At 36.8% G+C, this 12,072-nt stretch overlaps 1 protein-coding gene across 12 annotated transcripts in view; it reads left to right on the top strand.

The window, feature by feature from the left end:
- The window catches only part of CASK (calcium/calmodulin dependent serine protein kinase), a 350,654-nt gene that overhangs the window by 59,971 nt on the left and 278,611 nt on the right, over window positions 1–12,072 (top strand). For 6 of the 12 annotated variants that reach the window (XM_038587210.1, XM_038587220.1, XM_038587216.1 and 3 more), the window contains exon 2: window positions 8,364–8,494. In XM_038587210.1, the coding sequence (XP_038443138.1) occupies window positions 8,364–8,494 (131 nt within the window). The remainder of the gene's footprint in view (window positions 1–8,363; window positions 8,495–12,072) is intronic. The other 6 variants (XM_038587211.1, XM_038587221.1, XM_038587214.1 and 3 more) reach the window with 1 other exon arrangement.

The following is a 12,072-nucleotide window of genomic DNA, read 5'->3' as shown; positions in this document are numbered from 1 at the left end:
TACCTTGTTCTATAACACTATACTAAAATTATGTGTATGTACCAACTGTAATCTGTTAAGATTGGGTGTTTCCTAAGGGCAAGAATTGCTTTGTTAATCTTTTGTTTGTTTGTTCTTTGTATTTTTTTTTTTTGGTCTTACTTCCATGGGGGAAAATGAAGCGAATGAATAAAATGTGCAAAGATCAATAGAATTTTTTAATGTCAGTGCTTCAAAGTCCAATATCTTGAAACTTCTTTATATATTTAGCTAAAAAGGCCTAAATATGTACAACCAAGTCAGAATTCTTACTTTGGGGTGTGTTTATTTTACAATTCTCCGTGTTTTGTTTTGTTTTCTTTTCCTTCCTCCTCTGTCTGCTCTTCTTCCTGTTTCTTATCTGGTACAAAAATATTTTTTTCTTCTCTTAGCAAGTCTCCTTGATGCATGCTCCATCATATATGAGCTAACAAAAACTGAGCGTCTGTATCCTTCTACTATGGTCCTAAGCCTAGCCCTTCAAACACAGGTACTCGCACATACACATGAAAACATATCAATCAAGTTTTCTAGAACTTTTGGATTAGCAGAAATTGCTATGTATACTCTGTAGTTAGTCCTCTCCTAAAAGTGGTGAATATATCCTATGTAGATTCAGACCGGAGAATGGTGCGCTACATAAAATCTAAAGAAAAGTCTATTGAACTTTTCAGTGAACTATCAAGGTTTGACAGAGGTACTAATTATGCCAATATAAGTACCGAGTTAGTAAATGTTAGTCTTAACTCTTTGAATTACTCAGCTTTGACAGTTAAGCTAGATTTGTTCTGTTAGCTTATTGGAGATCCACTGCCAAATTTTCAAATAAGCCTCCCTTTTTTATTTTCAAGGAACAATCTGAATTGTACTGAGCTTAATTCCTCTGTCAGATCTTTAATTGTTAACATTTACGCAACAGTTCCTGAGACTTTGATTTTAATAATTTTCCACTTCATGTGCGTTCCTTTTTTTTTAAAGATTTTATTTATTTATTCATGAGAGACACACACACACAGAGGCAGAGACACAGGCAGAGGGAGAAGCAGGCTCCATGCATGGAGCCCGACGTGGGACTTGATCCTGAGACTCCAGGATCACGCCCTGGGCTGAAGGCAGGCACTAAACTGCTATGATTAGGCAAACTTTTCCTCTGGTTTAGTCACTGTACCTAAAGTAACACAGCTTGGGCTGTGTTGGACGTGGGGGTGGGTACCAGAACTATTACAGAGAAAAAGTGTCAGAACAACATCCCTGTCCTGTCACTATTGTAAAACTACAGGAAGACAAGGAAAGAATTTCTTGATGGAATGATATGTATGAGCTCTTATTTATTGCTAATGACTAACAGTGTTGAAATAGGAGGAAGAGACTACCATTAACTTTATTAGCTATTTTATATATACATATGTGTGTGTGTGTCTGTCTCTCTCTCTCTAGGATGTAGTTAAGATTTTATTCTTACTGCTAATATCATTATTATATTTTTACTTTGTTTCCTTTTTACCCACCCACCATTTATTTCCCTCAACTAACATCAGAACTGTATAGAAAGTCCTAGGAAAATACATACTTAGTAAATTGGTAAGGAAATAGCTAAAAGTACCGTGATTTTTCCAGTTTTATATACTTGTGTAAAATTGTGTGGCATCATAAATTTATCAGTGGCTTGCTCATTCCTAGTTTATTTTTGATACTTCATTCACCAAATATTTATTGAGGGTCTAATATTTACCAGGTACTCATTGAGTTTATATTCTAAACACATGTAATATAATACTATATATTATTAATACACATTTCATAATACAAATACACATGTGTGTGTTTATATGTATATGCCTATACACACATGCACACACACAGGTGCAAATAATATTCATTATTTGCAGTAGTAATGTTCTATGAAGTTGCCCCAAACATTAAATGAATGCTGAATCATTGCTCCTAGGGGAAATACAGGGCTAGGGTCCTGTGAGCTTTTGGTTACGTTTTCTTCAACCAATCAGTACATGACCTGTTTTATGTGTATTTTTGTTTGAAGATACCTTATTTCATTTGTATTGTTGTTTGATCAACATTGAACCATGACTAACAGCTCTGTAATTCATTCTTGAATGAAGCTTGTCTCACATATTTTCTTCTTAAGGCCCGTCACAGCCTTCCTGAACTTAGGAACACTAGACAACCCTTCAGCGTTACCCTTGAAGGCCATTATAAACAGTGAAATGACCAATAAAAAGTACAAAATGTAAAAAATGCACTAAATGGCAAAAAGTACATTTGCTTATAGTATGACAAGCTGAAACAATAAGGCAGAGTGTCACCTTGTTCAACCTTAGCTGGTAACTTCCACATCAGGTGACTCAGATATTTCGCTGTTAGGCATGTTTGTGAACGACTGTAAAAGTGCAGTTGAGTATTGATTTTGGATTATAAATAAATGTTAGTGACTTCATAAATACTCTACCAATGATGAGGATTGACTGTATATCAACTGTGTGTGTATGTATCTATATATATATATATAATGTGTATGTAAATATATATATGAAATATGAATTTGCTGTTGGTCTTCACTCCCCATCCCATCCTGCTCTTTCCTTTTGTTAATTGGCGGTTCTTTTTTTCACAGTTTTCCTGTATCTCTTGTGGTACATTGCACAATTTGTTAAAAAGCAATGAAGCTTCTAGGCCTATGATATGGACAAGAAGTTCACCATGTTACAATGAATATAATTCGTGTTAACCTTATTATGTTTGAGATTCAAAAATGGTTTTTTTTCAGTATATGTATCAAAATTATTTGTACAGATACGTAAAAAAAATTAAACTCATTGATTAGCAAGGTCTCGGGGATATACCTCTAAGCCACTAAAAACATTTTTTAAACTAGAAAACATATGTATGGAGGATTGTATAAAGTATGTGTGTATGTTAAAGAATAATACTGAAATGAAAACTCCTGAATCCATCATCCAGGTGGTGGAATGGAATATCACTAGTACCTTTAAAAGCCCTTTATATGCCCCTTCCCAAAAACAACCTCTCGCTCCACCTAACTGCTCTCCTGGCTTTTATATTAATCATTCTTTTTAGTTTTCTTTATGGCTTTACCACCTAGTCATGCATGCCAAAACAGTATATTATTTAGTCTTTAGAAACTGAGTAGTAAAGACAAACTTGGGTATGAAAGGAAAGGAGGACAATATTACCAGGAGTGTATGAAGATTCTCAGGAGAAGGAAAGCTGAACAGAACCTCTTGTTCAGTCTGGCTTCAGATAACCTGAGAGTGTATAGGAACTGTTTCTGGGAAGTCAGTTGGCAAGGTCCCAAGTAAATCCCAGGACACGAGGCTCCTCACAGGCAGGATATTGGTGCTATGGGGGCTGGCTTTTTCTTCTGCAGGGGACATGGTCAGGGGGCTTGGACTGCTCTACATTCTCCTGCTTTTCAGTCCAACTGAGACCCTCCTCCAGGTCTCAGGAATATTCCAACTTCTGTGGAGCGAAATGATAGTCTTCTGCTAAACTAGGCAGCAGAGAAGAGCAGGACTCTTAACATCCCCTGGTCAGAAAAAGCAAAACAGAAGAATCTGGGGCCAGCACACCCACTCCTGTTTTGAGGTTAGAAAGGGGATCAGTGGCATTGGGAATCTTTGACAGCTCACAGTCTGTACTGGTTAACCTCTCCTTGACACTTGGCTGTCAGCCTGATATCTCCCTCCTTTTCACTCCTGGGGGCTCCTTTTATGTACCTCCTGTATTGGATCTCCTTTTTGCTGTCACTTGACATCCTTTTCACTGATCTAGTCTCTTGTTTTGGCAAACATCTTAAAATAATTTCTTCAGAAATTATGCATTGCAAGTAATTTATTGAGCTTTTTCATATCTGAAAATGTCTTTGTGATTATTGATTTTTCTGGCTGGATATAGAATTAAAAGTTAGAGATTTCCTCCGTGATTTTGAAGGAATTGCTTGGTTGTCTTCTTACTCTTAGTGTTGTCATTGAGAAATCAGAAGCCATACTGGTTTGCAGTCTTTGCATGTGAACCATATGATCCTTCCCTCCCAGCACACCCTTACCTCCACTTTTGAAAATTGGAAAATCTAGCCCACAGTGGCATGTATGGACAGGAGTCTATTATCTATTTTGTCAAGTATTTGGTGGGTCCTTTTAATTTGGAAACTCATGATTTTAGTTCTGGAAAATTTTCCTGGGTGATTCTTTTGAGTTCTTCCACTCCATTTGTTTTCTTCTTTTTGCTTTACTTTCTGGTACATTTCTTCAACTTTATCTTCTAGCCCTTCTATTGAGTTTTACATTTCTTAAGGTATTTCTTTTTCAAGAGCTCTTTTTTTTATTTTCTGAAAGTTCTATTGTTTCATGGTTATAATAGCTTTCTGAGGATATTCTTGGTCGTTTGAAGGTTTTTTATTTCTTGTTTAGTCTTCTTCCTTTAGGTTGTTCTTTCTGTTTTGTGATTTCTATCTTCCAAATGAGAGTCTACTCTCCAGATATCTTAGGAGTTTGGTGGTCTACTCATGAGTACGAATAGAGCAGTAGTTCTCAATTGGGGCCAATTTTGCCCCCCCCCCCCCAGGGGACATTTGACAACGTGTGGAGACATTTTTGGATGTCAAAACTGCGTCAAAAGGTGCTATCCAGATTGCAGTTAAGCATCCTACAATGTAGAGGACAGCCTCGCACAACAAGGAACTATCCAGGCTAACCTGTTGGTAGTGCTGAGGTTGGAAAGCCTGCAGTAGAGGGACTGAAAGCTGATTGAGAGTTCTGAACTTGTGGTGGAGCTCATCAAGCAGTTCAAGTCATTATTTATATAGGTCTTTCCTTCTGAGCTGGTCAGATAGGCAACAAAATCTTTCTGCTCCTGCCTGAAGGATAAAGCTCTAGCTTCTAATATCCTCCCCACCCCCACCCCATGAAGGGGGAAAGGGGGGTACTGTCTGCGTTCAGTTTGTGTGTGATCACTTAATCAATCCCCTTGCTTTTCATTTAGTAGTACCCATTTCCTCAACTGCCTTGTGCCTCCAGTTCTCAGAGCCTATGTTTTACCCTGTCTAGAGAAGATCTCTGGTAGAATGATGGTAGGACAGTTGCACAGTGGGATGGACTATGGGTATGGAGGGGATCTAGGACTCTAACTGCTTCTCTAGAGATTTCATTCAAACCTGTTCTTTTAGCCCCACCTTCTTAACTTCTAGTTCCAGGGTCATCTGGTGTTATCAGTTCAAGAATTTCTTGAGAATTCTGGAGTGTAAATGGGTTTGGCTTATGAACTTTTCCTTATTTTCTCTTTGCACTTCAGCTTTCCTGACTCAGCTAAGTCAGTAGTTACCACTACTCCATCTGCTTTTTTGCTTCCCAAATTTGATAATTACTATTGTCTCCTCTCATTTCTCCCAGTCCTTTTTAAACAGTGATAGCCTCTTTGGTACCATTTTAGTGGGGTTGAGGGAGGAAAATAAATTAGATGCATTGTGTTAAATCTATCCTATTATTCTGGAAACCAACATACTATATTCTAGCCTGATTTCACTTAATTCTAGTTTCCTTTTTATGTATTTACTTTTAGTATCAAAATTATTCATTTCCGGGGTACCTGGGTGGCTCACTCGGTTAAGGGTCCAACTTGATATAAGCTCAGGTCATAATCCTCAGGCCCTGGGATCCAACCCCGTATCAGGCTCCCCACTCAGCAGGGAGTCTGCTTGAGGATATTCATTCATTCATTCATTCTCTCTCTCTCTCTCTCTCTCTCTCAAATGCTAAATAAATCTCTTTTTAAAAATTGCTCATTTCCCAGTCTTAACCTTTTGTCACATAAATGAACACCAGAGGAGAGGACTCTGATTGCATAGAGACACAGCTGCAGGCCGTAGTACAACATAGTACAATTCTGGTTTCATTGACCTTTTACTTAACAGAATTCTGCAAGCTACCACCTGCCTCAAATGGAACCTTGTACCACAATCCTAATCCAAATTCACCATTCTAAAAGAGTCAAACAAAGAACATCTATTTTATCAACTCTGAAATGCTATCAATTATCTTCCTTCATTTCAATTAACACACTGGCCAGGATTAGTAAAAATATGAGAAAGATAGTAGTTCATAATGATGGCTTACAACTATCTGTCAGTATTTTCCCCCACATAAATACTCGAGAACCAACTGTATCGTAGACTAAAAAAAAATGTAAGGATGAAATTTCAAGCATGGAAGAGTTTTGGCCAGAACGAATGGCCAGATCTAGGCCTCCTGAATTTTTGCTGTTCCTTAAAATATCATTCAAGTATAATTAATAAGTATAAAATATTTACTGTATTACACCTTCTCTTCTTAGACTTAAACACCTTTTTTTTCCCTCCATATTCCCTTTTCTCTCCTTTCTCTCTAGCTTTCTTCATTTTATTATTACTAAAAGGGTAGGGAGAGATGCTCTGCTTTCTTCCTCACCTTTCTTCAAACAGGAAAAAGTTAAAAAAATTGACTCTATTGTCCATGAATAATCCCACATACAGATCTTGGAAAATTTCCAAAAACATGTAGTGAATTGAAGCACACTACATAAATGTATATATAAATAGAATCCCAAGGGTTTATGTGTGGACAAAAACCAATTACATTAAGCATTTCTGAAATTGCTTGCTGTCGTCAGGATAAGTAGTCACAAGTAAGACATCCAGATTGAGAATGAAAACATTTGTGTAAGTCCTGCTTCACTTTGTTGTATTGTCTTCTCTTAGAGCAAAATCTTTGAGCAGTTTGGAGTGGTTACCAAAAAGGTCTTTCTTCAGTGTTCTGAAAGACACATTATTGGTTTTTTTTTTCCCTTCCAGTTGAGCTTTGTTAGGTTGCTTGAAGAGAGAGATTTGAGCTGTGGTGTAATTGATGTCCAGATGATGGAATGGTGAAGTCAACTAATTCATATGATGTTCAAGAAATGTTTAAGTCTGGGTTAGATTACATTCTTTTCCTTGTTCCCTAATTGAGAGAAAGACCAACTTCTCCTTTAAGGCAGGCAGTAGCACAAGTGTCCCAATGTAAATGAAGAACTTATCTGCTGATTGAACAGACATCCATATGTACTATTTTTACCTATAAAAGCTAAAGATGGTCTTATGTTTCCTGGGGTGGGGGGCGGAATACACATGTGTATACATGTATTTAATGACTTAAACTATACTCGCCTTCAGATAAATCAGTATATTGCTGTTGTATTCTGTATTATTTAATAGTCAATTCATGTACAGATCAGTCGTTGGATTATCTTTAGAAACTTATTTGATAACTATTTTTTTTATTTGATAACTATTGATCACAAGGAACTGTGTGTGCCCGTGTGTGTGTGTGTGTGTGTGTGTGTGTGTGTGTGTATGTATGTATGTATGTAATGCCTGGGCCCAGGCATTGGTGTTTTATCAATCATCCCAGTTAATTGAATTGTATGGCCAGTATTGAGAGCTATATCAATTTAGAGAAAGAGCTAGATAACTCAAATGGCTGGACCAGTGGCTCTCCTGGTAGAAAGGACTTGCTTTACTATGGCAACTTGAAGGAAGATAGATTTCTCTGTGACTTCACATGAGACTGGAGAGGTTGTTGGAGGCAAAATCATGCAAGGGTTTTCTTTATGAATTCCCTCTTCAAGTCTTCTGGCTAGATTTTGCTGGGGTGTATTTTCCTATTTGAGAATTACGTATTTCAGTTCTTAACCAAATATATGCATTGAATATACTTTCTCTGGGATTTTGAGCAGAAACACAAGATCAGATTTTCATTTTTAAAACAGGACAACAAGAATGAGTGGGAGAAACAAGTTCTTCAGTAGTCCTGTCAGGAGATGGTAGTAGCTTAGACTAGTTTATGATACCTGGAAAGAGGTGGACAGGCTTGAGAAAAATTTGAGAGAAGCTCAGTAGGACTTGGTAGTGAAGATTGGGTAGGTGGTAATTAAGATGAAAGGGAAGGGGTCAATAACAAGTTTCGGCTTCAAAAGGTAAAAGCTGTGTGCACTACCGCTGTGATTTCTTATTTTGTTTAAGATATTGATAATATATGGAGAATATTACAAAGATTATTTGCCTTGAATATAAGCAAACTAGTTAGTATCTTCATAAGTCATTTTGAAATGCAAATTTGTTTTCTATTCTGGTTTAATAACTTTAGTTTGTGAATTATTTACCTCATAGATTATAGAAAAATATGTTCAAAATTATAGTACTTAAATTTGATCTTAAACTAGACAGTGAGACATCAGTAAGATGTTGATGGAACTCTAATCAATGAATTAAACTCGGCTTCTTTTTTTTTTCTTTAAAGGGGTCCCTTCAGTGTTGTACGACGATGTATCAACAGAGAAACTGGGCAACAGTTTGCTGTAAAAATTGTTGATGTAGCCAAGTTCACATCAAGTCCAGGGTTAAGTACAGAAGGTAAGAGATGGATTTCAAGTAAGTTATTTGATGTCTGGCTTTATTTCATCTCCAAAATCCATTTATCAACCTAACTTTCATCTGGGGGTGGTGAAGTGGCGGGTATAATATAGTGGGAAGTGGGTGGAGACAGTTTAAATTCCATTCTGTCAGTTCTAGAACATGGTATTTGAAAGATAGCTAGAGTAATTTACAGTTAGAGAGCAACATAAGACTGCTCTAGGCCTACGATTTTTGACTAGGAAGAAAGTGAGATCTGGATATATATTTTTGTAGGGTCTAATTTTGGGTCCTGTGGTACAGAAGATGGGATGGGAGAGGAGGAAGGGGAAATAATGGCAAAGATATGATAATTGCAGGCTCAGAAGAAATAAGATGAATTCCTTCTAAATCCATAACTTAACCATCTTTAGGATTATGGTCTAATAGAACTAAAGACTCCTAGATCACATTTGGTTTATGTCACTTAGAAGAGTATATATGAAAATTTGAAAGATCAGTATTGTTATGACATGCAGGACTTAAACTTGGTTTTAAGACCTTGGTATGGACAATCACATTTATATGTAAATATTTTTTAACAGTAGGTAAGCATTTTAAAGTCACTTTTTTTGTGGGGGGATCCCTGGGTGGCGCAGCGGTTTGGCGCCTGCCTTTGGCCCAGGGCGTGATCCTGGAGACCCGGGATCGAATCCCACATCAGGCTCCTGGTGCATGGAGCCTGCTTCTCCCTCTGCCTGTGTCTCTGCCTCTCTCTCTTTCTCTCTCTGTGACTATCATAAATAAATTTTTAAAAAAAATTAAAAAAAAAATAAAGTTACTTTTTTTTTTTTTATATAGAATTTAACTCCTAGTTCCACATAGCCACAATTCACATGTGCTCCTACTTGAGCTGGCACAATTGATTATATTTATTTTTCTAATTAGCCTCTCTTCTAAATTCAGGCTTTTTGACTGTCCAATAAAAGATATCCTTCTTTATTCGTTTTAAATCTCCCCAAGAACAATGCAGTTGATAGTTGAAGTTGGAAAAGCTAAGGCAGAGTAGCCTATTTATATTTTATCCAGTTATCCTAACTTTGAAAAGTAAAATCCCACATACTGTAAGCTCTAAGTTAATCTGTTTCTGTAGATCTTTCTTGAGGATCATTGCTTTTAAATACTTTTTTAACCCTTTGAATTATTACTATTATCCATATACTGATTATAGAAGATTGTTGTTACAACAAGAACTGATTTTTTAAAAGTGTTTTAATCCTTAAAATATTATGGTAAGATTCAGAGGTTTTAGATCTCATGGTTTTATCCTCCGAAATTGGCTATTACTACTTTTTTATATAAATTATTTTATAAATTTAGCAGAATTTAAAATTTACTTCCAAGCAGGTTTTGCAACTTCCTTAAGTTTCTTAAAACTTTACTGCATGTAAGTTTAATATACTGTATTTGATATTTTGTACCTCAGTTGTTAACTAATAAAACCTTCCTGGGTCCTGAACCTAGTTTATTAAACCTGTAGATGTGATGAATCTTTATTTCTCTTAAATGTTCTGTTACTGTTAATGAACTTAGTAAGAGTCTAGTTTATTTTATTTTATTTTTTTTTATTTATGATAGGCACACAGTGAGAGAGAGAGAGGCAGAGACACAGGCAGAGGGAGAAGCAGGCTCCATGCACCGGGAGCCCGACGTGGGATTCGATCCCGGGTCTCCAGGATCGCGCCCTGGGCCAAAGGCAGGCGCCAAACCGCTGCGCCACCCAGGGATCCCTAGATTTTTTTTTTTTTTTTTTTTTATTTATGATAGGCACACAGTGAGAGAGAGAGAGGCAGAGACACAGGCAGAGGGAGAAGCAGGCTCCATGCACCGGGAGCCCGAAGAGTCTAGTTTAAAATCACAAGTCTAAATCAGTTACTCAATATACCAATTTTATATTGATTTAGCTCATTGTTATACCTAATTCTGAATCTCTCTTGGCTAAAGACATTTTTAGGGAGGCAATTGATTACTTTCTCAGTTGGCTGAGGTTGTTTATTGACAGATTTTTTCAGCAAGGGATCTCTGCTGCTACAGACTCAGACTGCCAGGCTGAACCTCTTTTTTTTAATTGTCACCTAGTTAAGCAATCAAATGCCAAACTTAAAAGGGTGGGATGTGAGGGGGCTCACTTGTAGTACATGTCTCTGAATGTATCTTGTCTTTACCTAATATATGGGAGCCTGCCACTGAAATTGTGGCTCACTCCTTCATTGTTTCGGCATTGCTTTTGCTATATAAATGTCTTCCAAGTCCTATTGTGAAGACAAGGCCAGGTCATTTCATTGATCCTATATGGTTGGGCCACAGCCTTTAAGGTATTACATGATACCAGTTGAATTCCACATATTACTCATGATTTTATCTGGTTTTGATAAGGGTTCATTGTTACTCAGATGAAAATGTGTCACTTGTCCTTTATATTCATGGCACCAAAATGTAGTTTTCCCATCTTCTTTAGCACCAAGAAGCAAAATCAAAATTCCATTTCCACTACATCCTTCCACCATTTTTCCTTTTCTTTCCTTCCTTCCTTCCTTCCTTCCACTGGCATCCCATATCCTTTTTATTTTTTTAAAGATTTTATTTATTTATTCATGAGAGACACAGAGAGAGAGAGGCAGAGACACAGGCAGAGGGAGAAGCAGGCTCCATGCAGGGAGCCTGACATGGGATTCGATCCCGGGTTTCCAGGATCATGCCCTGGGCCTAAGGCAGCGCTAAACCGCTGAGCCACCCGGGCTGCCCCCCATATCCTTTTATTACTCATTTTTACACTATCTTACTTTAACTTGGATACATTTTAAGATATATATAATAAACATTTTATATATATAAAACCTCTGACCAATTTCCCCTTCCCAATGTCTTCTAACTCCTTTCCAGTCACTGCAGGCAAAACATCTTATCCTTTTTGCCCTTCCAGTCCATTTACAAACTGTTAGGTCCAAAAAAATGACCTCATTCATGGCTAAGTGTAAGAGATGCTATATTAAGAAGAAACATATTTTGAAGTGAAATTTAAAACAAAAGGAATCTGTAAGTTTGAATAAGAATATCTAGAAATAATTTTATTTACTGTTACATTCTCGTCTAATTAAGCCTCTTTCAAGCAACACATAATTTAAAATCTATTCTTTATTCTTTTTTATTTTTTAAATTTACTTTTTAATTTAAATTTTACTTAGTTAATATTGGTTTCTGAAGTAGAATTCAGTGATTCATCACTTCCATTTTTTAAAAATTTTTGTCTTTGTGGTTTATTTGACCTTGTCATTGCCTCAATATTTTTTCTTATTTTAGTGCATTTGTATTCAAATACATTATTGAGTAAAATAGGTTTTGTAAAGGGTCATCTGAGGTCCTAACATATTCTGTTTACTTGGACAGATCATTATAATACAAAGACAGATAAAAAGAGCACCTACTTTTTTTATAAATTTATTTTTTATTGGTGTTCAATTTGCCAACATATAGCATAACACCCAGTGCTCATCCCATCAAGTGCCCCCCTCAGTGCCCGTCACCCAGTCACCCCCACCCCCCACCCACCTCCCCTT

This window comes from Canis lupus, chromosome X (genome assembly GCF_011100685.1).
Source record: "Canis lupus familiaris isolate Mischka breed German Shepherd chromosome X, alternate assembly UU_Cfam_GSD_1.0, whole genome shotgun sequence".
Classification (NCBI taxonomy): domain Eukaryota; kingdom Metazoa; phylum Chordata; class Mammalia; order Carnivora; family Canidae; genus Canis; species Canis lupus.
The sequence above is the reverse complement of the archived record's forward strand: the minus strand, read 5'-3'. Positions and strand labels throughout refer to the sequence as shown.